The sequence below is a fragment of the Syngnathus typhle genome, linkage group LG16 (genome assembly GCF_033458585.1).
Source record: "Syngnathus typhle isolate RoL2023-S1 ecotype Sweden linkage group LG16, RoL_Styp_1.0, whole genome shotgun sequence".
Classification (NCBI taxonomy): domain Eukaryota; kingdom Metazoa; phylum Chordata; class Actinopteri; order Syngnathiformes; family Syngnathidae; genus Syngnathus; species Syngnathus typhle.
This window is the reverse complement of record NC_083753.1, coordinates 797,007-824,767: the sequence shown is the minus strand read 5'-3', so window position 1 is coordinate 824,767 and position 27,761 is coordinate 797,007. Positions and strand designations below refer to the sequence as shown.

General features: G+C 39.4%; 2 protein-coding genes across 2 annotated transcripts; both read right to left on the bottom strand.

The window, feature by feature from the left end:
- Positions 1 to 1,934: 1,934 nt before the first annotated feature.
- Positions 1,935 to 14,738, bottom strand: cd109 (CD109 molecule). Its single transcript, XM_061302170.1, has 32 exons — positions 14,430 to 14,738; positions 14,169 to 14,320; positions 14,036 to 14,064; positions 13,714 to 13,947; positions 13,503 to 13,625; positions 13,366 to 13,405; positions 13,068 to 13,149; positions 12,902 to 12,989; positions 12,428 to 12,542; positions 12,248 to 12,357; positions 11,985 to 12,173; positions 11,714 to 11,812; positions 11,547 to 11,609; positions 11,224 to 11,394; positions 10,997 to 11,149; positions 10,168 to 10,240; positions 9,988 to 10,072; positions 9,769 to 9,886; positions 9,011 to 9,124; positions 8,727 to 8,945; positions 8,420 to 8,561; positions 7,695 to 7,871; positions 7,246 to 7,327; positions 6,834 to 7,065; positions 6,569 to 6,740; positions 6,183 to 6,373; positions 5,455 to 5,604; positions 5,304 to 5,369; positions 4,536 to 4,678; positions 3,956 to 4,112; positions 3,347 to 3,449; positions 1,935 to 3,186 (listed from the first exon to the last, which is right to left on the bottom strand). Exons 1-32 carry the CDS (start codon positions 14,492 to 14,494, stop codon positions 2,987 to 2,989), a joined length of 4,137 nt encoding a protein of 1,378 aa, XP_061158154.1. The 5' UTR covers positions 14,495 to 14,738; the 3' UTR covers positions 1,935 to 2,986.
- A 961-nt stretch (positions 14,739 to 15,699) lies between these two features.
- si:ch211-195o20.7 (cytospin-A) lies at positions 15,700 to 27,674 on the bottom strand. Its single transcript, XM_061301081.1, has 13 exons — positions 27,398 to 27,674; positions 26,532 to 26,683; positions 24,263 to 24,862; positions 24,057 to 24,109; positions 18,239 to 18,735; positions 17,727 to 17,823; positions 17,578 to 17,644; positions 17,418 to 17,478; positions 17,231 to 17,327; positions 16,681 to 16,797; positions 16,293 to 16,352; positions 16,063 to 16,161; positions 15,700 to 15,946 (listed from the first exon to the last, which is right to left on the bottom strand). Exons 2-12 carry the CDS (start codon positions 26,569 to 26,571, stop codon positions 16,072 to 16,074), a joined length of 1,779 nt encoding a protein of 592 aa, XP_061157065.1. The 5' UTR covers positions 26,572 to 26,683; positions 27,398 to 27,674; the 3' UTR covers positions 15,700 to 15,946; positions 16,063 to 16,071.
- Between the last annotated feature and the right edge of the window lie 87 nt (positions 27,675 to 27,761).

Genomic DNA, 27,761 nt, shown 5'->3' with positions numbered 1-27,761 from the left:
CATCCGGAGAATACCGATAGGCTACTCATGTAGTCCAGCAGACAGAAATACTGACACACCGCAATGACTCACTGGAGGCTGTCAGCCACCTGTGCTCGCTCCCTTGATTAGCGCAAAGTACCGCTCCCCCTCAATGAAGATGATATAAGGGACCATCCGGCCTGCTTTGTTTCTCTGCAGTTTCCTTTTCGAGATGGATTTGTCTGACTAGGACGTAGTTGGCCGGTTTATGTGGGGTCAGGTGGGGGTTGTGCAAATACACACTCACGCTGGGTGGGATGCAAGCTCAAACAGATTTTCCTATGACTCGCCCCTGGTGAAGTGCGTCTTGCCAAACAACTGCATCATCCGTGGGGAGCCTCAGCGGGGAGTTTGAGGTTTGCCCAAATGATTCATCTTTGTTGTTGCCGACATCACCTGCGGTTTCTGTCACGCAATCAACGACTTTTGATTGATCGTATGATCTGCTCATTTGTTGATGGTAATTGCTGATCTATATCGGAATTAAAGCATCAAACTTGACAGGAACTCCCGACCACATTAGCGCATCCTGAATTCCTTTGGTTTAGCATTTGCAACATTCAAAATAAATCATTATATTACCAGAATATATCGTATCAGTAATACAAACGACGTATATCGTATATCCTTTTAGAGTCCAGCTATTCGTCACCCTGGTTACGCAATAAATCCCAAAGAGAGAATCCATCTTGAAAAACCTGCTTTATGTGAACAAACACTTTATTTTCCAGCCTGTCACAAGAAATCCAACGTCAATATTGTCTGTTTATCCCATCAGAACAGGAAACGAGGAATAAATTCCTCGCCCTCAATTGCCATGAGGACAGATAACGTGCCGACCTTACTCCTCCTCAGCTGCACTAATGGGAATGAAATGTTCTCAATGGCGCTGGGGTTTGATTTACTGACACGAAACCTGTGTCGAATCCAGAAGCTTTACCATTTAGCAGATGGTGCCGCTGAACGATGCTCTCGCTTTTGTTACATGGAGGCCTTTTTTTCAGATTCATTTAAAGGCACTCAGTACATTCCTCTTAAAATAACTTGTAACCTTAGCCATTTTGTAAGTGTATGAATAGAGTCGATTACGGGGGGGGGTACCCTAAAAAAAAAATCTCGCTTAGGGCGCCACATTGAGTAGGGCCGACATTTCCTGTGACATAGTGAACGCATGACATCATGCCTGTCGTGATTGATTAACTGTTTTTAGAACATGACCTACAAACAAGGCTTGTGGAGTGTGAGGTTAATTTGACTTGACCCTGATGTGTGTGTTGTTATCACAAATGTTCACATTCACGGAGCAGCGCACATTTCCAGCCACAATATTAGGTACATATGTGTAATATAGTACGGTGTGATTTAAAAATGTAATTTCATTTTCTGAATGGAATGCAGTGTTGAAGGTGAGACCTGGCACAAATAGCAAAAACCTGTGAGTAATTGACACCCATCCACAAAGCTTTGCTTCGAGATGCCACAAGATGGCTGCAAAGATTTAAAGTTGTGCCATGAAATGTAATTAGTTCAACGACCATGCTCAAAATTCATAGCGCAATATCATTTTTCTCGATTGAAATAAACAGAAAGGCCATTTATCGATTCCAGCCTCCCAAAACCAATATGACAGGGATTGTCAACAGGTGGTCCGCGGGCCTCCAGTGGTCCGTGGCAATATTTCAGGTGGCCCGCAAAATTGATAATAATTGTAACACATTTAAAAATAAAATTGATGTATTTTCCAGCTAATTTTGTTTCTTCTTGGGGGTAGCAAATTTGAACAGGTTCCCTCTTCCCCAAACAAAGTTACAGGGGGGTACTAATTCTAACAGAAGCCAACCCATGAAAATAACAACCCCCCTCCCATTTTAAAACGGTGAACCCTCGACATCAACTGACTCTGTCTTCTTTGGGGTTTCACCAAGTGTAGCAAATTTGAATAGGTTCCCCGCTCCCCAAGCAAAATTACGAGGGGCATGGCTCGGTTATAGTAATAGACTTGAACCTTGAAGGTGGTGGGTTCAATCCTCAAGTCAATTTAGACTTGATCTATTTTCCAGCTTATTTTGTGAATCATTTACCCGTCCAAATGATGTCAAATGTCGCTGAGATTTCCAAAATAGACAATCAGATGCAAATGAATACCCTGTATTGCTCTATCCTCCTTCAGTGAAATAAATAAAGTAATAATTCGCCAAAGCAGTAGTCTCTAAGTTGCTTCTTGGTTATAATGGTGGTCCCTTGGGGAAAACTAGTTAAAAAACCCTTCAATAAGAAATTCTTGTAATGTGAACATTTCTGGGAATTTTCTTTTAAACCCAAGGCAGATTAGCTACTCAGTTATATTTAGCTACAATCTTTATTATTATGGTTGAGGCGCATAAAATGATATTTTGATTACTTTATTCAGCTACACATGTTTTTTTTTTGGTTGAATAGACAAAATTCTCCTCTCTATACTTGAATAAGGTAATATACAAGAATCACTATTCGGATGGCAAGCCTGCCATCTAGTGTTTTTCACTGTCAAGGTTCACAGTGCTGCAGTGCACAGACTGGAGAGGAATTTCAGAAAAAGCAACTGAAAAAATCACCCCTTGATAGTTAGCCAGAATAGTGAATGATATACTGTACATGCATTATTGTATTTTTTGTGGGGAAACTGATACCCCTAAATTTACTTCACTCCATGTCTGATTTAAAAAATAAAAAAACTTTGCTTTAAAGTCCAAGAAACCCTTATAAAACATACAGCACATCAATCAAAAATGCATTTCCAGTGAACGAGCAAAGGACGTATCAGGTTTAACATGGATCTGGATCAAATTTGACCAAAGGGTCATTAATAAGCAATTTTTTTTAAAGTTGTCCTCCAATTTTGCTGCTTTATACAATTGAGCCTTCATCTTTCTTCATTACATTGCCTTCAAGGTAGACCTGCTGACCACCGGTGCGAACATTCCAATCAAATTAGACTGCAATAAAGCAAAGTTATTCCAAGTAATAAGCAACAAAGGCTACACGTGGTGCTATGTAATGAGGGCACTGATGAGGCCACCACGATGGGATTTCCCAGCAGACACAGATGCAAGTCTTCACCACAGAAGTCACAAGCGTCCATGAGGCGAGGAATTTCTGAATTATAAGTTGTCGCTGCTCTTCTCGCTGTGAGGCAAGAAAATTATTTTCATCATGATTAGCATGCGAGTATGTGTAATTTGTAAATAAATGATGCATCTCAAGGGCAATGAAACATTCTCAGTTATCTGGTTCGTCATGATAATTGTTAATAGCATTTAGTCATATTTAAACACAAGTTACTCACTAGGCTCATAGTAGTCATAAACCTGCACTAGTGCATCTTGAATTCGGGCCACTTTAAAAACTCTGACCAATGGAAGTGGGATGCAAAGTTCTGACTTGTTGAGCTGTACACAAAAGGTAGAGAATAGAAAAATAATGTTAGAGGCATACAGTGTAACGTAATTAACATTAATCATGATGTGGGTCACCGTTTGTTTGAATAAATAAATGAATAAATAAATAAATAAATAAATAAATAAATAAATAAATAAATAAATAAATAAATAAATAAATAAATAAATAAATAAATAAATAAATAAATAAATAAATAAATAAATAAATAAATAAATAAATAAATAAATAAATAAATAAATAAATAAATATACACGCTCAGGCAACAACATTATACCAGTTATTGTAGCTGCCGTGCTTATTAGAAATTGCTTTTGGTGTGGTACATATAATTTCAAAAATAAAAACTATGAAAGCAAAACTGCTACTCCCAGCAAACACAGAGAATATTGTTTGTTTTAATTTCCGTCATTTGTCTTAACCAGAATCTGTCTCTACATTTTGGAGACAAATATTTATGACATCATCCCACTATTTAAATGACTGGTGAGATCCTTACTGAATCCAGGTAGAGGGTGATTTTCTGAGGCAATGTTTCCACCTTTCTTATTGATTGTATTGAGGCAGCAGCGCCAGCGGCGAGAGCAAAACCACTGAGCAGGCCGACATCCAGGATAACCATGCCTGTGTGAGGAATCACTTGATTGTTCTTCAGCCTACGAACATCAACATTGAGGGAACAAGAAAAACGTAAATTACATTTACATAATGAGAAGTAAAGAAATATAAAAACATAAGAAATCAAAATGTTAATGTCAGGGACTTGCGTAAAAATGGAGACCAGTAATCCATCATAGTCATTAAAAAAAAAAGACAAAAAAGCCTCGATAAAGTTAATAACACAATAAGTAAATTGAAGGTTTCCAAACACAAAGAAAAAGTAAAACCCAGTGTGATTTTCTTTGCTGCTATGATTGGTCAGTTGTTTTTAATTTGTGGTATGATTTAGCCAAAGAGTCTTTAATTACTCTAATGTGTTTTTGGGATGAAGCTGGACTACTCAGAGAAATAACCCAAATAATTCCGAGGAGAACATGCATACATGAACGGTCAATTACGCTTCATCAAAATCATCTTACCTGACACACACAGATAAGAACAAGTAATCGTGGTTTTCCTCTTCCGTCACGTCCACTTTTAAAACAAAATCCTCCTGGTTTTTGGCATGCAAAACTTGGTTCTGTAAAAATGCTTTGCTCTCCAGGTTGTAAAAGACATTCATCTGGAAGAATTTATGCAACATTTAAGACCATTTTTTTTTCTTGATTTTATGATGATACGCTTTTGTCATTATGCAGGACACAAACACACTACAGAAACTATATCACGTTTTGGAAAAGTTACTGCAATGCAATCACAGATGTAAAATCCAGCATAATGAATTACAGACAGTAAAACAGGTGGAAGAAATCTGAGATGGAGGGGTAATGCTTCTAATTTGGACAGAATGAAAAAATTAGGCTTTAGCCAAAGTCTTTTGAGTGGAATCATGTGGAGACACTAAGGCAAACAAAACTCTCAACTACAATATGTGTTCCAGATGTTAATCGGCGGGAGGCCATCATGCTACATTTGCATTTAGCCGGGTCGTTTTTTTTGCTTTGGCATTAACAATGTAATTCATTGTCTCATGCACAGCTGCAATTTTCAGTTAACTCTGGTCATGCTCTGGCAATTAAATGATAATTTATGTTGAGTTGGATAAGTTGGAAACATTTCCATAATTAGAGAGGAACTTTTGCGGATGAGATGTGGCAGGATTCATTTGAAGCTGCAAATTGCAAACAGTTTTGTAATTATGAACTAATTATTGCAAGCAAGGACAAAGAGAAGCAGTATGAGTGCACCTGAAATACGGCAAATCCTCTTCCTTCTATGTATATATTTAGATGTATGTCCTGGTCAGCATTGATCTGAAAAGAAACATGTCAAGTTGAACAAATCCCACCAAAATATAAAATATTCCATGCATCAAAATAGTGGACAACGTATCGCTACCTCATGCTGCTGGTATGCCAAATAGCTGGTGGAGTTGATGGGAAAGGTAAAAGAAGAATTCGAGGAAGATACAAGGAGACGGAGGTTGATGGAGTTGGAGCCACTAAATGCAGCATAGTAGGCTACTGCCTGGAGAGCAACTATTGTGTCCTAAGGGAGGACAAAAATAGAACTTCTAGAGTCGACAATATCCTGAATTTACTCTGGATGCATCCGAATGCATTAGACTGGAGTTCCAGTCTTGTCAACTTAGTCAACTGGTTAGTTTTTCTGCATTTTGCTGGTACTCTAACAATCTTTAGGTTACCGTATTATCCGGACTATAAGGCGCACCGGACTATAAGGCGCACCTTCAATGAATGGCCCATTGTAAAACTTTGTCTTTATATAAGGCGCACCAGACTATAAGGCGCACCATTTCATACAAATCAAATCATTCTCCATTTTATATTTTTTATTTCAACTTCAGACGCAAGAAATTACTTTATAATCATAAAATAATGATCCATAGTCTTTTTGATTCATGATGCATAGACTTCAGCGGGCCACTTATGATTGATTTCATGACAAGATGCTTCGGGCCGGTTTAAATTTAGGAATTTGGTCCATATATAAGGCGCACCGGACTATAAGGTCCACTGTCGACTTTTGAGAAGATTTTAGGTTTTTAGGTGCGCTTTATAGTCCGGAAAATACGGTAAATACAAAGAAAATTCATCACAGTTTACCTGTGTGCTCCTGTAGCCACCCAAGAAGTTCCTTTGCTTGATTAACCACTTGAGAAACGGGATGCCCTCCACATAGCTTCCACGCTGAATATGTGTCAGCGTTACATAGGAGGCCATTTCTACCTGAGACGAGTGTGGTTGGCCCTCATGTACGTCCGGGCCAGCAGAGGATGCCCACATCATGATGCCATCTGGGGAATTGTGAAATGCAATAAAAATTTACGCAACACTGCCACATCTACTACTCCTACTTAAAAAAATACATAGCCAGCCTTAAGACTGTGTTGAAATTGTGACCTCTAAATAATTCAATTGGACATAATCTGGCAGTAGTGACGGAATGTGATTCTGTTCATTCTCAAGTAGCAAATCTTTTTGTAAACTACCTCTGTAGTCAGCTCTGGTGCTCAGTTCCTCCAGCGCTGTGCCAGCCACAGAACTGTTGGCCAGAGCTAACGCGTACGCTGCTAAACACAATGTGTAGTTGCTGAGCACTTCACTGGTTACACTTCTCTCCAGGTACGTTATGGTCAGGGATACTTTGTCATAGTGCTTGTCCTTCACAAAAATACAAGACAGTGGTGTCAAGATACCATGACAGTTCTTGCAGTAAGTAAACATTTCATGTAAATTGAGATGGAATCAATTTACCACATAAGTTTTGTTCTCCAGTAGGGCCATCATAACAAAAGCAGTGAGGGCCACGGGGCCGTTATCCAGTCCTTCTTGCATCTCTGTGTGCATCAAGCGCCCCACCTCAGAGAATTCTCCTTGGGGTCCCTGGAGGCCCATGAGCCAAGTTCTGGCTCTATTTATGACCGTTTCGTCAATGTGCATGTAGGGTTGAGCCTGGAGGAAGCACCTCAGGACGAAGGCTGTCAGCCTTGGAAGATAAAGATTATGGCACGTCACTTATGTGATTTGATGCTTCAAACGTTCGACGAAGACATTTTAAGGCAGTATAACTTTTGACCCACTGAGGTTTTTAAATGAATCTGTCTTTTACACAGAAACGGATAACGATAAAGTCAGCGTATTTCAGTGGCAGATAAGAACGACCTACCATGTGCTACCAGCAGGATCTTGAGCACCAAAAGCACTGAAGGATCCATCGTCTTTTTGGTAGGATAGCTGTCTTTGATAGCCTGTAGTTTTGTAAATAAATAAATAAATAAATAAATAAATAAATAAATAAATAAATAAATAAATAAATAAATAAATAAATAAATAAATAAATAAATAAATAAATAAATAAATAAATAAATAAATAAATAAATAAATAAATAAATAAATAAATAAATAAATAAATAAATAAATATTAGTCAAATTAGTCCAGATGTATTTATTTATTTACTTATTTATTTATTTATTTATTTTTCTAAATAAATACTATTGGCCAATTTAATCAGTCGAAAAATGACTTGCTCTTTTCAATGATGATATTTTGAGTTCATAACAATAAAATTCTACTGAAAATAAATAAATAAATAAACAAAGTTGACTGTCGCATACCTTCAAACATATAGCCCAAAGCCGTGCTCCTCATCTCTTTATTCTCCTGGTTCGACCTGTCCAGGTATTGGAGCACATAAATATTTGGAGCAAAGTGGATCATGTTCTGCTCTCCACATCCAATTGGCAATTGAACCAGTGAATTCAAGTGTTGGATGGACAAGGCCAACACATCACCTGCGAATAGTGACACAATGGGGGTCGGGGGGACCATATTCAGTAATAATTTTATTGTACTGCAATCTCCAGAAAATAAAACACAGCGACAAAACAACCTGCAGACACCGACGATGTTTAAACAAGATAATTTTGTACTCTGATATAAAGTGTATTTGTCATGTTTGGTTTTTTGATTTGGGCTTTGGTGTGATTTTGTCCCTTTTGTTTTCCTGGTGACACAAAGAAGTATGTCTCGTTGTTGTGTCTTCCAATCAGCTCCCTGTTTGTTTTTTTGTTTCATTTAAATTAAATATTTCTTGACTGAGCCACAGCCCCAAATACTTGCTTCCCTGCACTTGGGTCTCCCATTCCCTGATTTGTGACAGATTCAATCGTATCCTAACTGAAGATCAATAAATAAATGCAATTTAAAAAAAATCAATAAATGTTGAAGTGCTGACAAATGGTGTAACAGAAGATATTATTTTAACCCTGTGCATATTCCACCTACCTAATTTGTATCACTAAAGAAGCTGCAGTGACAAAATAATTGAGTGCACACATACCCACTAATACCACATTGGCTCTCTGGCTGTCTTCCACCACATGCGGAGGCAAAGAGATGGAGATGGACTGGGAGTAGTTGTGGGCCAGTGGTTCCAGTTCAAGAAAAAGTGTCTCTGAAAAAGATTGTTCCACTCCTTCGGGCTTTAGGAAAACGGGATTTGTAGAGAATTAATACTGGGGTCACACTACCATATTTTGATTTTTATCATTGAGTGTGGATATGAACTTTAGAGAGTAGATAATCTGCCTTCAGTTCAAGTCAACCAAATCAATGTTAATTTGAGATGTCTGCGACAGATTCCGTACCTTCACAAGAACGTTCCAGACGAGGCTCTCTGAGCAGTCTGCAGCTATGGCGTCCACAGATATTTGCAGTTCCCCAATAACCACAGGCCTGATGGGGAACAAGGCTGTGGCTGAGCCATAACCTTCTAAGATGAGCGTTTGAGCATTGACCATGGAGATGTCACCATGCTTTGCCAAAATAAACTCAAAGGCCTCGCTTTCAGATAAAACCAAAATCACCTGTTGTGGGAGGAAAATATATTAATATAATATGACTTTATCGGAGTAGTTGCTTCACTCCATACCTCTAAGTCTCGCGCTAAGTGGTTGATGATGTTCACCTCCAGTACAAGCTCCTCTCTTCTAATGATGTAGTGTGGAACATTAAGAGACAAGGAGAAATCTTTGGCCACATTCAGCTGTAAATGAAAAGAAAATAAGAAACAATTTAAGTCTTTAATAGAAAATGAAACATATGGACTTTTATATGTGTTGTTTGGTCAGTTTCTACATTGAACTAGTATATTTTGGGGTTTTGCAAATATATATTGGAATGGACCAAGGAATTTCAATTAATTTTAGTTTGAACTGTTACAGTCTGTGTATACCGTATTTTCCAGACTATAAGGCGCACCTAAAAACCTAAAATTTTCTCAAAAGCCGACAGTGCGCCTTATAGTCCGGTGCGCCTTATATATGGACCAAATTCTTAAATTTAAACTGGCCCAAAGCATTGTGTCATGAAATCAATCATGAGTGGCCCGCTGAAGACTATGAATCATGAATCAAAAAGACTATGGATCATTATTTTGTGATTATAAAGTAACAAGTTGCATCTGAAGTTGAAATAAAAAAGATAAAATGGAGAATGATTTGATTTGGATTAAAACTCTGACATGATGCATTAATGGTGCGCCTTATAGTCCGGTGCTCCTTATATAAGGACAAAGTTTTACAATGGGCCATTCATTGAAGGTGCGCCTTATAGTCCGGAAAATACGGTATATATTTTTTCCTTTCTAGCGCAACTGCGTCATCTACAAAAATAGACCCCATAGTGTACCTTTTGTGGCACAGGAGTGAATCCCAAACCCAAGTCATCTGACATTATCAGTGCAGCAGCTACCAGCGACGTAACACCATCTGGAACTGTTATTGCCCCACTTGTCCATGTTTTATCACTAGAGGACAAACAGAAGGACAATGCACGGCATCTGTGTGACATATTGTCCTCCACATGTATTCATTTTTTTCTTTGTACCATAAAATCCTAAGAGCTCACCTGAGTGTAGCATCAAACCACAGTTGGTCCTCACCTCTATGCACCCAGTGTTTCCAGTACTTTTCTACTAAGTGGACATTGCCATCTGAAAATATGAATAAAGATTACAAGAGAAGTCATGGATAGAAAGAGTGGAAAGAAAGCACATTTTGTCAATGCTTTGTGTTATCATTGACATACAATTTTCTGATCTATCCACCAAGTGTTCATTCATATGCAGTGGAACATTGGAGAAAATCTTCATATTGCATCCCTACGGTGACAAAGCACAAGATGGTAATCAGTACACTCTATGGCATTGTAGTCATATCTTCTTTCGGAGGGCCATTGACTGTCAACCCAAATAAATGTATGAGCACCTCATATTATATACAGTAAAAGCTACAAAACAAACTGACAAATAACTCGTTTTCAAATCAGACGAGTAAAAACTGGTCAAATATATATATTAAAAAAAAAAGATATTAAAAAAGAAGACAATTTGCAATTCTAGTAATGACACGTGAATTAGATGCACGATTTGTCTTCGCGGGCCACATAAAAGAATGTGGCGGGCCGTATCTGGCCCCCGGGCCTTGAGTTTGACACCTATGCTCTATGGTGACAAAAGCACTTATACAACCCATTACCTGCAATACATGACTCTGTACATTATTGTGACTGCCAACCAAGGACATTGGCAATTTGGTGATGTAAGACGTACGTAAATAAAAGCTGTTGAGGCGTCTTTTGAAAAACTAGTTCATGTTCCCACAGTCAAATGCGTTGCACTATACTTTCCTTTGTTGTGCATTCATCAACAGGCCTCAGGCTAAGAACCAGGCAGCCATACTAGAGTTACAGACTTTTGGAAATAACCTAAGAAAGCAGGTCGGTCTGTTATAGCCAGACAAACTGGTTTGATCACGTATGATACAAATGCCGAGTGATTTTACATGACTTCATTTGTGGCCTCTATCAAGTTGCGTTTAACATAATAACACCGCACAAGCAAATAAAGGAGCTCTACCTGCCCTGCTTCTAAATCAGAGTCAGCCTGTGGATCCTCATCATGCATTCCCATCACCAAAATTGCGACACGGGAATTTGGAGTAATGGCCGTCACGGTGAGCGTTACTCGTTCTCCTGGACGGGCTCTTTCATTGCTCCAATGTAGAGAAACCTGTAATGGAAGAGTCACACTGATTATCAATGTATACTGGACCAATTTAATGGAATACAAAAGCTGGGCCATACATATGCTTGCTGAGCAACAGTTATCCGTGCTGTGTCACTAATGATCTCTCCATCAGGGAGGATAGAATAGACTGTGATACAGGCCTCAGGGGACCAGGACAATGTTGGCACCAGGGAAAAGGAGGAAGAAGTGTTTGACCCCGCTGTCACCACTTGACCTCTTGAAGTCACCTGGAAGTACAACAAGGAATAGTGGATGTTTGTATCATCAAGAAATTACCATCTTAATTATTTATTTGTATTTATGCATTATTCAAAGCAAACACGGTGCTATGAGGAAAGAGATTGTTAAATATATATATATATGTATTATTCAAATGTACCACATAATGAATCTTGGATAGTGGAATTGTGCTTTCTGTCTCTATTTGATAGGGCGATCCGATCTGGAAGGTGAACATAGACAATCATGTAATCCATAAAAGAAAACCAACAAAATAAACAAGCATAACGGAATTGTTCAGACACAAAATTTGTTACTTTGTAGTACCATTGCAGGCACTCCGGGGGTAATCTGAAGATATGAGTCACTTGGAGATGAGTAGTTTGTGTAGAGCGTCAGTGTCTCGACAGTTGATTGGTATCTGGCCTGTATATAAAATGCAAATAATAATCACACATACATAGCATCCATCCATCCATCCATCCATCCATCCAAACCATCTTAACCACTTATATTCACTTCTATAAATCAAATAATCTTAAATTCTTTCCACAGCAAACCACATTTTTCGCTTTTGGAGGAACACATGAATACTTACGTGAATTAAAATCATCTGCACGTCATACTGTAATTTAAACTTAATGTGGACATTCCCATCTATCGGCACTGGAAGAGTCATCGTGGTACTTCCTCTCATCATAGATGACCACTGAGTGACGTCAACCACAGCAGAGTACTTTCGATTATCGGTGTTCAGGGGCTTTTTGTCGTAGCGGGAGATGCTAAGCTGTGAAGAAAGGTGTTTATTAAACTTGCCAAAATCTGCTTGAAAAAAAAATAGCTGTTGAGCAATTCTCTCACTTTTGTAAAGAAGGTCAACGATGGCTTCAAAGACTGGGGGAAATCACAGAACTTAAGCTGGAATGTGTTCCTTATCAGGTGGACTTTAACTGTTTTGCTGACTTCAATTCCTTGTGTGATGACACATAAGTATATGAGAAGATCCCAAAATATACACTACTAACTGTATAGACAGCCTACCTGTTGACTTGTCAGTAACGCACACTTTAATAAGTACGCCATCCTCCATTTTTGATGATATATGGAGGCTCTGAAGCTGACCATTGCTGAAGAAAAATTGAGCTGATCCATAGATCTGGAAGAAAAAGAGAGAGAAAAAATCCCCTAACAGAAATGGGATACTCCATTTTGTGTGTACTAGGGTGTCTTGCATATTATTATTATTCATTGACTTTTAGTTGTGTTGTTGCATGCAAAATATGTGCGTTAAGGATGACCATGCTTGAAAAGTGTCTTGTCAATTCTTTCTCATTGCTACAACCTGGAGGCAGTTAGAAGATGTACTATCTTAATCCTTTAAGTAAATGCTACATAGTAACGGTCTGTGACTTTGAGTAACTAGTGATTATTGAATTGGAAAAAAGGAGCTGATTTCTTAACGTATCATCGGCATCACTGTGGATGTTTCTTAGACTTGTTTATCTAAAACCTCACCTCTTTGGTTTGTGTTAAGTCCTCCACGGCAGTCGGCTGAGTGAGTGAGATATTGAGGGTTCCCTGCACAGGTTGTCCATTGGGATAACTGCAGGAGAGAGCCAAAATTATGATGGTACTTGCTTATTCACTACATTATTGATATTTATGGGATTACCGGACCCACATGGCTCTCACTGATCCAGATATATCTTCTTCATCAAGAACTCTTGGCGGCGTCCTGACCAGCACATCAAATTTAGGAGGCTCTGTAATAAGAGGCAGTGCACAAGTTGGCATGAAAACAAATATGATGTTGGAGAAACTTTGGCAATTCTGTCATATTTTAAGCCATATTTTGTATCTTAATTTTGATTCTTTGATTGAAGATTTCCTGCTTCCCTGCTAAAATCTAAAAAGATTAATACAGTATAACAATATTATTTCATTTCAAATGTATGGTAATGTAGTTAGTGAGATCTTACCCTCATGCTCCACAATGAATGTTTTCTTATCAGTCACACCCTGTACGGGAGAAGAAGAAAAGACGTTTTTTTTTATTGACGTAATTAGATTCAAACAATTCAACAGTCTTAGCTCACCTGACACTTTTCAAACTTACATGCATTGTGATGATGACTGTCCATGTTCCCAGAGGAGGAGTCTGGGATAAAGTGAATTTGTGAAACACAATCCCATGATTCGCTGTGGACTCCCACGTTTCCACAACATCCTCACTGGAATCCTTCAAGAGGATCAGTGACACTTCTCATGAACACACAAAACCTGAGCAAAGACCCGTTCAGCTCCTTGTAGATAATGTAAAAAACTACCTCAACTGAGAGATCCACTCTCCCTTTGTACGGGAGATTATCCAACTGAACACAAACAGCTCGGACTCTGACAGTATCCCCCGGGCGATAATGCGATTGGTCAGTTTGAACGTAGCATGAGATGTTCCTGACATCAAAAGTGAGGTTGGTGATGTTGGAGAAGACAAATCTTCCATCATGGTAGCCCGTTATTGTAAAATTCAAGCGGGAACTTTGGGTTAGGAAGGTGGGGAACTGTAAGGGTCAATGAAAACAGAAATCTCAATAAAATTATGGTGATTTCAATTCATACAAACAGTACAAGAAGTGAAAAAATACTCACTGCAGGCAAAGTAAGCAACTGAGTCACACCTGACAAAGAGAGAAATTATTAAAAATGTTTTATTAAGTATGAAGGATTTCACAAATTCTGAACATTAACTAAATTCAATGTTTTTATGTGTTGAGTGAGACACCTCCTTGGAAGTCAGCAGTTTTGGTGACTTTTGTGCTGTGATGTGAAACTTCAGCTTCAATCCTGATAGGAAACTCATAGAAGACCGTTACAGCCAGCAGTGAGGGCATCCCAGCAGGCAGCACCTCAGGTCCTGTCATCACAAATAATGGTCTGGCACATAGCACACAGTTATTAATCAGTGGAGCGAGACAATAAATAATATTAAAGTTTTATTTGCATTGACACGCTATGGATGAGTCGTCGTTTTCATCTTACTTACGCTTGAGTGGAGCCGGTTGCAGCGGAACAAACTCCCAAACACACAAGTGCCCAAATTAAATCCATATTGACACTGCCTGCTAGCACACGGAGGTCTCTGCTTGACTCCCAAGTGAAAGTGAATACCGCAAACAAGCTCAACTGACCTAAGCACGCATAAGACAAAAGGGCACCTCTTATTCCCCGGAGAGGCACTCATGCAGTTCTGCACAAAAGTACCATATGAACATATCATATAGTCTGTCACACAATGGATCTGAGCTAACGCCTTTGCCCACAGGGACTCATCTCATCTGTCACTTTGGTCATTTCTCAGAGATACATTTTGGAGTAGGAGGACGGGGTGAAAACATTGTTGTTACATTTTGCTTGGAAATGTGTTCTGTGGTCTGATGAGACTAAGATTAATTTGAATGGTTCAGATGGTATTAGGTGTCCCAAAGGTACTTCAATTAACATGATAGCAACCCCAAACACATCTCCCAGATGTCCAGGTCTGAATTTTACGAAACGTCTCTGAGGAGTGGAGGAGCAAAGGATGAATTGGTGAACTGCATGCCCAAGAGAGTCAATGCTGATCTGAAAAATAGTGATGGCCAGATTTACTTTTAATTTAGACATTAATAAATGTGTGTTGAATTGTTTTTAGGAGGTGGTAAATTTACGCTGATACACAAGCTGAATGCTGAAAGTGGCATTTCTTCAGTGTTGCCCCATGTAAAGATAATTTAAAAAAGCCTACTAGAACATCAGAACTTTATTTAGGGTCAATCAGAGGCACTGGTGAAAGTGTCCGCTGACGCATTGTTCTATTTAAACAAGGTTTAAACTGATTGTTTGATTCTGATTCTTTGCTAAAAAATATATATATTTGATCATTTTTAGGAATATTATTAAAATAATTTAATTATCTTTTTTTTTTTGTACAAAAAATGCATTATACAAAGTTAATACCGAAGTAATTAGTAAACTTTACAATTCCTGTTTTGACATGCAAGGAAAATAGTTGTAAAATTTTATCTTGTTTGTATCCTAAAATTGTATCACAAATTGGCTAACATCAAACACACATGAGGAAGTATAACCAAGCTGTAGTGACATTAATTTACCACAAAGTGGTAGTAGAGTCCATGCTAATCCATCATCAAGCCAGAGCGACATCCAGCCTTCCCAGCAAATCCTAATATTCATTATCCATTCATCTCTTCCTTGACCTTTGGCCCTTACTAAGTGTAAGCGTTTTCACCAAACGTAAAAACCAGATAAACCACAACATTTCAACATTTTATTCTTTGGTATTAACACTAGTTACATATTAACAGTTTACAAGGACGGTTTGGCAAATATTTGGCATAGGATAACCGCCAGTACAAAGTCCACTTTCCACAAGTCTAAGAAGGCATTTGGTGCGTCAGTATTAGTACGATGGACGTGTATATGGCCGCCTGTAACGCCGTCACACTTTCAATGAAGCCCACTTTTACATCCAGGCCTGGATACTTGGATAGTTCACTGCTCCTGCAACCAAATCAATCCAGTTATAAATGTGATTTATTTTGTGTGTCTTTGCTGTTACAGTGAGCTTGCCCTTGGATTAAAATTCAATTTAAAGAGACAGGAATTACTTCAAGTACCTCCATTAATCACATTTCAAAATGACGATACATGCTCTCCACATAACTGAGGACCATTTGCCAGTCAGGACCACCTGCCCGCAGCATGTCTTCAACACTCTGTTAAATAGATTTTTTAAGAGGTAATTAGTCTCAAAGCAGCTCTGTGTCTACAGAAGTGGAATTGTTCAATTGATCATATAAAGAAATCAGGATGGTAAGCAATGGCCTATTTTGGTTCAGTGTCTTACCAAAGATTGGACAATCCCGACAGTCTCTCCTGTTTTGAATGCGAGACTGAGATTCTCCCTCTGCAAAGAAATGATATGAGAATCTATGAACCATTGGGGTGTAAAATAAATTAATTCCATCTATTTAACATTTAAGACCGGTTAGGGGTTGGGTGGAGATTGATTGATTCACCGGTTCATTTAGTTTAGCAGATTAATGAGCTGATTCAACCAAAATGTATCATTTCCTCACGTTTACCATCTACGTAAAAAAAAAAAAAAAGATGAATCTTGTACTCGAAAACTAGGCACAAACTAGGAACAAAGTGTGAGTTATTCAAGTTTTATGTGAAGTAGCTAAATTATGAATAACAAGAGCATCAATAATATCCATCAGGACCAAGCTTACCTTGTCGTCTGGACTGAGGCTGCTATAAGGAATATGTGAGGGGAGGTAGCTGTGGTACACGGCACAAAATGCGAGGCCATCCACCCAGCTGCTGCTAAAGTTGGTAATGTCAATATTCTATAAAAAAAAAAAGGGAATAAAAATAATTAAAGCCCAGGTGGCATACAACAGCATATGGTAGCAAGGAGGAAAAAAAATGACCCTGAAATATAAGATCTAGGATTAGATATATTTATGAACTTCATGTGTGCATGTCTCATGTTTTTTTTAATCAGTCATAAAAAAAAAAACGAGAGGCAGGAGGCCTATATGCCCAAAGCACAAGGACGTTTTAGCCAATCAGAAGTCTGAAAAGAGTTAGCTCTGAAAAAGGCAAAATGCTCAATTTAGAAAAAAAAAATATTGTTAATTTCATATAGTGAACATGAAAATATGTCATGTACGAAAAAATGAATTAGCAACAATGTTAGTTCAGCCCATGAATTTAACAAAATAAAATATCGACTAACCCTCCATCGACTAATATTCTAAGACAAGAATCAAGGTTTACTTTGTAGCCTTGGGTTTGGCCCTGACACCAACGTAACAGTGAATTCCTTTTTGAGCCTCCGTGGCGACGTAGCAGCAGGTTGAAGCCATCCTGGGACCTGAACACGATAAGAGTTTAGATAAGAAGCATCTTTTTACATTACTTTATGCAAGAAAAGAGGCAAGTGTTGCTTGTGTAGTCCAGTCACCTGGTTGGCGGCAGCTCGGAGAGAGTTGAATTGTACTTGTTTAGAGTTTCTTCACGTTTTCCTGCAATGAAAAAGTACTTTATTACGTGAAATACACACACAAACACACACATGCATACGTATACTTCTATATATATCAACAAAATAACTATACACACACCTGTATCAGTGTTTGACTTGCTCTCTTGATGGTCCAGACTTCTTTGTCCTCTAAGTTGGACTAAATTCTGTCAAAAAAAATATAAATGACACTTTAAAAAAAAAAAAAACCTCTAAATATACATATGATATGCATTGAAACAGTCTCACTTTGTTTGTTGATTCAGGTCTTGTGGAAACAGTTGACTGGGATGTTCCATTCTGTATTGTAGGGGAGTCAGAGTGTGCTGGTAATCTCGACAGGCTCCTGCAGTATTATGACACGTTAGAAGAAATGTCTGATCAGATGAACCCTATTTCAGCAGTGAATAATAATTCTAAATAATGATCATTTTATTTTTTGGGAGGCTTTTTAGCTCACTGTGGTATTTCATACCCGCTTCAGAATTACATTCCCATCCACACATTTGCTTTTTTAAGACCAGTCGCTCAGACTAGACATAAATGTTGTTTGGCTCACAATAAGGTCTGAATACGGGAATTAGTAGAGAGTATGGATGCAATGACCTAACGACCTAACTTTCCTCAGAATTATTTAAATAAAATAATTAATAATAGTACAAAAATAACCACACTAGTCACCCTTTTCGTACACTTCATCGAACATGATCCAGGAAGTAAAGTGTAAATGTGTTTACTTGACTATGAATTGTTTGTCTCACCTTGACCTCTCAGTGGTTGCTGTTCTTCGCGGTTCACCAGAACGCATCTCCTCCCTCCTCCTTTCTTCATTGGTTACATTTCTCAGGTATCGTTTAGTAACAGCTACACAGTCCTCTCTGACAGCACTTTTCACAGTGTCATTCAGACACCCCGCCAGCCGGTACACCCCCCTCTCCTTCCCCCTCTGTCCCCCCTCGCTGCTGTCAGAGTTCTTCAGAGGTTGGATCTTCTCTTCTTCTTGGGTATTAGTTTTGTCTGGAGTCTGACTCAGTGTCTCTAGCCTCTGCCTGCTCTCCTCCAACTCCCTTCTCAAAGTGACAAGCTGCATGTCAGCCTCCTTCTGTCTCTGCAGGGCTGCAGCCAGTTCCCTCTCCACATCTTTATGAGCCGTCCGGAGTGCACTCAGGTCCTCTTCGGCTTCAGCTCTCAGACGGTCAGCCACTGACACCGCCACCTGAAGGTCAGCTTGAAATTGCAGCCATTCTGTCCGCTCAGTCTAAAAGAACAAACAGGTGCTTTTAGATGACAGGTGTCAAACTCAAGGTCCGGGGGCCAGATACGGCACGCCACATCATTTCATGTGGCCCGCGAAGACAAATTGTGCATCAAATTCATGTGTTTGAATTGCAAATTGTCTTCAATTTTAATAATATATATATATTTTTTAATATTTGACCAGTTTTTACTCGTCTGATTTGAAAATGAATTATTTGTAAGTTTGTTTTGTAGCTTTTACTGTATATAATATGAGGTGCTCATACATTTATTTGGGTTGACAGTCATAATGGCCCTCCGAAAGAAGCTATGACTACAATGCGGTCCGCCAAAAAAATGAGTTTGACACCCCTGTACAAAAACAAAGAGAGAGGAATTTACCAATAACTGGTATTATTGGTTGGCTTAATAGTTTGGGTGCAATTATTAAAGATCAATGTGAATTCATTGCAGCAAGCCCTGACTAGCAAAAAAGGGGAGGTGTATCTTTCTGACATACGAAACCAACTATGAAAAAAATGTCTGTCAAACCACATAATAAAAAAGATTTAACACACAATTGCGACAAAGGCTAATGTTCCTCTTTGAGGTGTTCCCATTGATTTCGATAACAATCATGCCAAAATAGTTTCCGTGTGATAAAAAACGTGCTATCCCCTCAGGCACTCTTAAACGAAAAAAAAAATCTTTTGATATCATGGGGACAAAAAAAGGAAAAGTCACCATTATAAAATCAAAGCTGAAATGAGAAATACAAAAAGAGGAGGTACATATTTAATGGAGGCGGCAGAAGGACTGGGAAGCAATATCTACCGGATGGTTCTGAAGTTAGGTGACGGAGCAAAGGTTGGAAAGGTGAGTAATTAGATGAAGAGCCGGAGATGTGGAGGGGGAAATAATAACGGAGCCAAGTCGACGCTCCCTAGTCTGACCAGTGACTCAGGACCACAGCTGGACCCCATTATACTGTACGCACACATCTCATATTTCTTTTCTCTCCCCCCACACACATTCCTTATTCGTCTGCCTCACCACCAGCTTATCTGACTTTTCAGTTTTGTAGAATTTGGCCCTCCATCCAGGAAACATGTCAAACAGCCTGATTAAGACTCAGTCTATATTAAGTATTACAATAACAACTAAAAAAAAAAAAAAAGAAACACGCTGGGGGTTGAAGGATCTTGCCTTCATGTCATCTTGGTTATCTAAGCACTCCAAGTCTGTTTAAGGAAACAGGAAGGGCTGCTCCTCAGTTCACACTGAGATAAGGGCGTGGGTTGTCAGGATGAACACATAGACACAAACAGTCCCGGAAGAGCTGACCCGTGCTCCACAGCAAGACCAGATGTGATCCACATTCACACAAACCTGCACCTAGAATTTCTGGTGATTCCCAAAAAGAGTTATTTCTCAATCCATCTGTCTCTAGTTGTCTTCACCACCCAGCCATTCTCTTTTTTGACACATACTTGGAGAAACATCTAAACTGCTTCCCGCTCCACGCTTTCATGTCTGTAATATGCACCGCCAAATGATGGAATACCATCTGAGCTAACCATATTCTTTGCACCCAAAAAGAACCCAGGAGGGGAAATAAGCTCCACTGAGTGCACATGGACATCAAAGTGTTCAACATCACTGCTGCCTCCTCACAGTCTAGACAAACTAAATATTTTTTCATTCCACACAACCTTTGTAACCTCAGCATAAACTTCAGTTTAGGGAAAAGAGGACAAAGGGGGAATTGCTGGGAAGGTCTAGCAGCGGTCACCTGGAACTGATTCCAAAGCTGTGTTTTGAAAAATATCCAGAAGGGAAACAAATATGAGTGTGCAAGCATAAATGGAGAATTTTCTTTTTTTTGTTGGTTAGGACAATTGAAAAGTGATGGTGCGGATAAGCACAGACAGATGGTGCATCAGATGAGATCCTTCAGGGATGGGTGATTTTTCAAATACATGCTCTTAATATAATATGTTTCATTTTTGATCATACATTTTGAATGTGTGTATGAAAGATCCATTATGCTAACTCAACAACAAAGGGTTTGAAGCAAACAACAAAATAACTGCTTGCTCTAATTTCTTCCAGTGCTCAGTAGATCAAGATCAGGAAAATATTTTTTTTCAACGTGGAATATCACAGCAGTAAAAATACAGAAAGGGAGTTTGTTTATACTTGCACCATATGGAGAAAAAATATTGAGAAATATACCCATTAGAAGAAGTGCCAAAACAAAAAGGGAAATTGGGGCCTTTTCTTCTCAGCTATAACAACCATCACTTTGTAAAGATTTTGGAGAGTGGGGATGTTTGTCCATTGATCCAGAAAAATTGTGAGGCCAGTTGTGACCAGTGTTGCAGAGTGTGCTTTGCAATCACAGCTGTAGTTCATCCCAAAAGTGTTTGATGGGATTTTCCCACGCAAGCTCATCCAACCTAAAACAAAGCTTTGAAAACATCCAAGTGTGCCCATAAAGACCTGTGAGTCGATTGCAAAATCTATTAAATAACAAACTTGTTTCGCAATCTTGAGAGTCAATTGTTATAAATGCGGAACTCTTCCTGAGAACAAATGTGTTGAACAACTGCTGCCCGAGAGAACTGCACCAAATCAGATTGTGTGGTCCCATACTGGAAGCAGTGACGATTGCTTGACCCTGTGTGTGACCCCTTCATGTCGACACCACCCCCACATCTGCAGCTCTGCTTACCCCGTCTTGGACAAAGAGGTTGCTTCAATTTTTTTTTTTATATCTTGTGCACAAGGAAAAGCAGAATTGTAGAATTGGAAAAAAATGAGGCACAATAAGGGGAGAAGTCAGTTCACAAAGTAGAAATCATTCGGTGCATTTCCGTGTCTGTAATTGTGCTTTTGCTCCGTCTCACGTGTGCAACAGACATAAAAAACAAATGGCCAGTGTGATCAAGCGCATCAACCCTCACCCCCTCCTCTTCCTCACCCCACTGAACAAAACAAAACAAGTTTTGTCTCCTGAAAAGCCGATTGTGAACCCCCACCTCCGCATTACTATCCCCCCTCCTCCTCCTTCCACCACCTCCTCACGAAAAAGGCTCCCAGGACAGCAGAGCAGACTGAGCAGGTTCATAAAGTCAGGCTTTGCAACTTCTACTGGCCAAGCAAGAGCCCATGTAAACACACTGTTGGATTGCCTCAATTTCTAATACACGGCTACCTCTCCATGCTTTCTCTCCCTGCGGTCGGTGCTGGCCCATGCAGGGATTACATTTGCAAGCCTCTTCGGGGGGGTGGGAAAGTGGAAAAGAGAAAAAGACATAAATAATAAAGGGGAGATTTCCAAGAGAGCGAATAAGCAAGTGGGGTGGGATTTTAAAGCACGGAATGGGTCAATGTGCATCACATACGTATATGCTATTCAATCTTTTCCAAGATGCAAGATGACTTTCGTATTTATTTTTCAATTTATTACGTCAGAAAAGCAGCAAACACACACGTGTGTCACAATTATCAAAGGACACTCTACATAGGAGTAGGTAATGTTTCTATTTGTGTTTTATTCTAAACATGTGGGGGAAATTTTTATATGGATGACTTTTGATATTATATAAAAGATAGCATAGCAAATGCAAATGAAAAAGCAAAGAAAGGAGAGGGGCACTTTGTGTCATCTGTAACCTGAAGGAAGCTGTGAGCCTCAAGCTGCTATCCTAAGGGAGTGGTCAGAATTGGAAACAGGAAATGACTGCAGATTACATCATCTTCAGAGGAGCCGGCGGGAAACATCGAAGTAAACTGAGGAATCTTTGTGGAAATGCCTTTTATGTTGTCACTGTCAATGTACAAACTACGTCATTTTGGTAATTCTTAATAGGATACTTTTGTTCCCTTTACTTTGACTTTGAATGCTTTCGATGTTTGTTTGTGAATGCTTTTTCGATGTTGTGAAAAGTGTGAAGCACGGTGAGTTTTCCTTGTATATGAAATGTGCCAGATAAAAAAACAAAATTGCCTTGAGATGTTCATCTTTTCCCTTCGTGGATGGCAAGCAGAGCCAATTGCACAGCCTCTTTTGATAACGTAACAGGGTGTGTTTTGGTGTTGTTTCCAAGATGAGCAAACACTGACTGACCAAACTGTCACGGGAAATTGAAAGCTGTGTCGTTTTGGCTACTTGCTTTAAATGCAAAGCAGATCAGAAAAAGTTTTGGAAATGTTTATCATTCCAGTCCAACCATAACGATGGATAGGCTACAAAACAAACTGATGAAAAACATGTTTTGAAATCAGAGACTACTAAAAACTTCAGATTTCTTAAAACAACAAATGGCAATAAAAATAAATTTTTTTTTTTTTTAAAGTGATGACAATTTGTAATTTTAGTAATGACACAAAGTCCATGCAAAATTTGTCATTGCGGGCCACAAAAAATGATTTGGCGGGCCGTATCAGGCCCCCGGGCCTTAAGTTTGACACTGTTATTTTAAACTAAGGCTCAATACTAGGGGTGTAACGATTCATCAATACACATCGATTAATCGATATAATGCTCTACGATTTATTGGCATCGATGCTAAACGTAAACATCGATTTATATCGCCGTGTTTGACCTCGGACATTAGACGCGACTTTATTTTGAAATCCAGTTCATTGTTGCTTGCTTCCTCTTTCCGGGAGCAGTGCGCGGCGGCGTTGTGTTGTGAGCAGAGCAGGCACGTGAAAGGGGAGTCGACAACTAGTACGCGGCTCCTGGGCTGGTGCTATGGCTAGTGTCCAAAAAGACGAGGAAATTCCCTCCCCTTTAGGCTTCAAGTCATTCTTTGGAAGCACTTTGGATTCCAAAGAAAAGATGACTCAACGAGTCAACGGACAAGACACGTGCAGTTTGTAAATCCTGCCATGCGGTGATCAAATATTCAGGGAGCACAAATCTCGCCGCACATTTAAAGAAAAAACACGACATCAAAGTTCAGTGTTAAAATAAGCACTTTGTATACTACAATACTCTTGTAATTTCCTAAATAAAGAGTTTGCAGTACCTTGTTGATTTTGCGTATGAATTGTTATAAATCAGGATATTGTTCTATATTTTTTATTAAAAAAAAAAAAAAAAAAATCGATCGTAGAGCACTATATCGTGATATATCGTGAATGAATCGCAGCAGGCTTTAAGATACCGGCAAATATCGTATCGTAGTTCTTTGTATCGATAAGATATTGTATCGTGACAAAACCCGCGATTTACACCCCTACTCAATACATATGATATAACATATGATATAGAAAATACCGTAATGATATTAATATTCTACAGGAATAATATATAATTGAATATCATCTCACCTGCATTGCACTCTTCAAATTCTTCACTTCTGTCTGCAGACGTTTCAGCATTTCTGATGGGGGAGAAATGTCGGACAATGTCACATGAATACCAAACTAAATAAAAAGGTCAAAGAAACCTTTTGCCCTTCCCATTACAAGAAAATAATGAGCCTATGATCGAACAAAATGTTGTAATAGCCACACAAATGCTTTGCGAGTCTTACCTATGGCATTTGTGGGCCCATCTTGACTGTCAGAGGTCCCTAATGTTGTCCGACACTCGTCCAATAGACTTTCCAATTCTTTGGACTGGACGTCTCTGACCTCTGGACCTGGCAACAAAGTTTGACTCACACTGCTGTCCCTTTCTTTCCATTTTGGTCCAGAAGAGTTGGACACAGGCAGTGAGGAACTACACGTCGAGGTTGGGATCTTTGGAGGGCTGACGGGCATGCACTTGCCTTGTGCAACCACAATCCGGACCGTAGAAGTAGAAGGAGCTCCATTTCTGCCTGTAACATTTCCTTTCACTGCTAATGTACTTTCAGGCTTAGTTGACACTGGACTGACTGCTGAAACATTTGCGGAGCTGTTTGAGTTGAGCCGTGGCGGAGGAGGTCTCCACTCAGGTGGTGGAACGGCAGAACTTGGCTGTGATCGTTTAACGCTGGAGGATGTGACCACCGAGGCGGGAGGTGAAGATGAAACTGTGCTGGGGGATTTTGGTGATATGGGGTGGATTATTCGTGGGGCATCAGGTTCAAATCCAGGTTTGTCACTTTGTGGGGAAGCAGGAGGAGTGTGGAAACTATCCAGTTGGTTTCCTGGAGGAAACATTCACAAATTTAGCAGCATGTCTTAAAACATGTACCGTATTTTCTGCACTATAGGGCGCACCGGATTATAAGGCGCACTTTCAATGAATGGCCCATTTTAAAACTTTGTCCATATATAAGATGTATACATTTGGGCCGCGGGCCAGACTTTGGACACGCCCGCTGTAGTGGCTCAATATTGGTCCATATATAAGGCGCACTTTAGGCTTTTGAGAAAATTGGAGGTTTCTAGGTGCGCCTTATAGTGCGGAAAATACGGTACTATAAGTGTTGCAGAGAAGCAGGATTTTTTAATTTCGATTCTGGGGAAGGGAGATGTATTTTACTATTCGAGCCATTTTTCAAGTTGTTTCCAGTGAAAATTCAAAATAAACTTTTTTTCAAAGATAGTTATCAGTAGTCTGAAAGTTCCAAAATCTAGCACAAGTGTCAAATTTGTTATCAAAGACCAGTTAATGGAAAATGTTCTGTCACTTAGTTAAACTGTTAGTCCAAACAAAGCTTCAAAGCATTGGAATAAATTGCTGCGATGTTATCTCGACACCGCTCAGAGCTCTAATGGCAACATCACAAGGGCAGGGCAGCGACTGGTAACCAAAACATGATGTGGTGGATAATCCAACATCGGAGTCCTCAATCAATTACTTCATTTGACTTGGCGAGCCACTGCAAATTTCTTTCGCCTCCACACTAATCCCGTGCTCTCACAAAACACATCTAGATGAAACATATATACTCTTAAGTGAAGGAGTGTGAAAAGAATTTTAGTGGAGAGGAATTCAACAAACAAAATTAGATGACAAAGGCCGAGTGAGTGTCTGCATCATCGGATAATGATGTCATGGAGGAATGATGGGACAAAAACTCTACAGTGGTCACGCCTATGGCATGTTGACACTGAAAACACCATTCGATGAGCTGTCCATGCCAGTGGGAATTCTTGAACAGAGATTGCACATTGACAATGTTGCAACATTAACTCACCACATCATTTTGGAACAGACACACTGACGACAGAAGCAAGAATTTCAAAACTTAAAAAGAAAGACTTTATGGAGTTCGCAAATTCAACGAACAATTCTCAAATCAAATCAAAAAGATATACAGATAAGCACCGAGCATAACCTCTTCATTCGTTTGACAAAAAGCCTCATGGCTTATTACAAAAGAAAAAAAGATTTCTTCTCAAATGATGTGAAAGCAGCAACTATGCACCAAGTCATTGGGAAAGAATGGGAGGATTGTTTAATACCTTCCTCAAATGTCCCTTCCCTTTTTATTTCTTCATTCCAGACCTTAATATGCTCGTCCACCCATGCACATGGGGTGGCAGATTGACTGAATGAATGTGTGTAGGTGTACAGAGGATTGTGTGTGAGTGAGCGTGGATGTCGGATAGCATTAAACCTCTATGATTAATCCGCTGCCCTTGTGCTGAGCCGGGAAATTCTGCCGATTCATCACAGCCGGGCCTGAATGGATCACATGGTGACGCCAAGGGGAATGACCACTCGCTGAGCAACGCACAGGAAGGCTGCCAAGATTCCTGCCTCCGCATGCACTTCTCTTTTTTTTTAAACAGCCTCTCTTCCGGATTGGCTCTCACGTATCCTTCTCTCTAACTTTTGCACAAGTTTAAAACATGGCAGTGACTTACCTGTGTGTCCATGGCTGTCCTTGCTGGAAAAGCTACCCATCCTGCCGTCAGTCTGGTCTGCTCTTCTGCCCAACCCAGATCAAAGTGGCACTTGGGGGCACATCCGGGCCAGATGATGGATGAGGTCCTACCTCTTTGGTACCGTGTGCAAACTGAAAAATAAAGCGGTGACTTAAAATCTCTTTAAAATATTTCTAAACCGAGTCCTTTCCCACCACAGTCAGATATGGCTGGTGCTTCTCATTGCATCACATTATCACATCTAGGATGAGATCAGCGGAACTGTTGAATGTTTAGGGCAGCGATGTCCAAACATTTTCCAGAGGGCATGAAAAAAAAAAAAGGAAGACAGGGGTCGCTTTAATATGCTATTAACAGTAAAGCATATTTAAAGAGGGGGAATACTGTCTAAATCTCATCCGCAATATTGCTATTGTTGAGTGACTAACCAAAACGTTACTATTATGTTAAACTTATTCATATTAGCGTGACTACATTGTAATTATAAAAAGTTTGATCTCTAGCCAATTTAAAATGAAACTAGTTTTGACAAACTGTCAATTTCAATATCTTAATGTGATTTTTTTTTTTTTTAAGTTTGACGACAAAAAAACGTCAACTTTATTATTTTAAGGTTGGAAAAGGGGCTACAGGTCACAAATGTACCCCTAGCCGGACTTTGAACAATCAATGTGACAAAACTAGAACATGCGTGGACACCCGTCCATAAAGCGCACTAGTTTATTTATCCATTATATCAATTAATAAGACTTCTGTCTGAGAGAAAAAAGTGTTGAAAAGTAACACTTAAACATTTTACTTGAAGAAAAATAGCATGCAACAAGAGATAATAAATAAATACAAACCCTTGAAAGCGGACAAACTAATCCGTTCTGCTGGTACCTTCCTCACTTTGCTTTCTTAAAACCGTCTCGACCAGGCGCACTGGCTCGCAGAGTCTTCTCAAAGTTATCGCATCGGATCTAAACACATTTAATTCCTTTTAGGTTTTTAGAAATAATCCTAACATGCGGGTTAGACATCCGAGAGCGAGTCAACGAGCTAAAACGACGGCAAAGCCAAGAATGCCTAGGAGGATTTCCGCTGGATGTGTCCACCAGAGAGCGGAGTTGAGTTGCCACTTTTAAAAAAAACAAAACAACGTGTTGCTGTTTGAGTCATCTTCTAATTCGCTGGTTGACGCCTCCGCAATGAACTTTTACATATCCA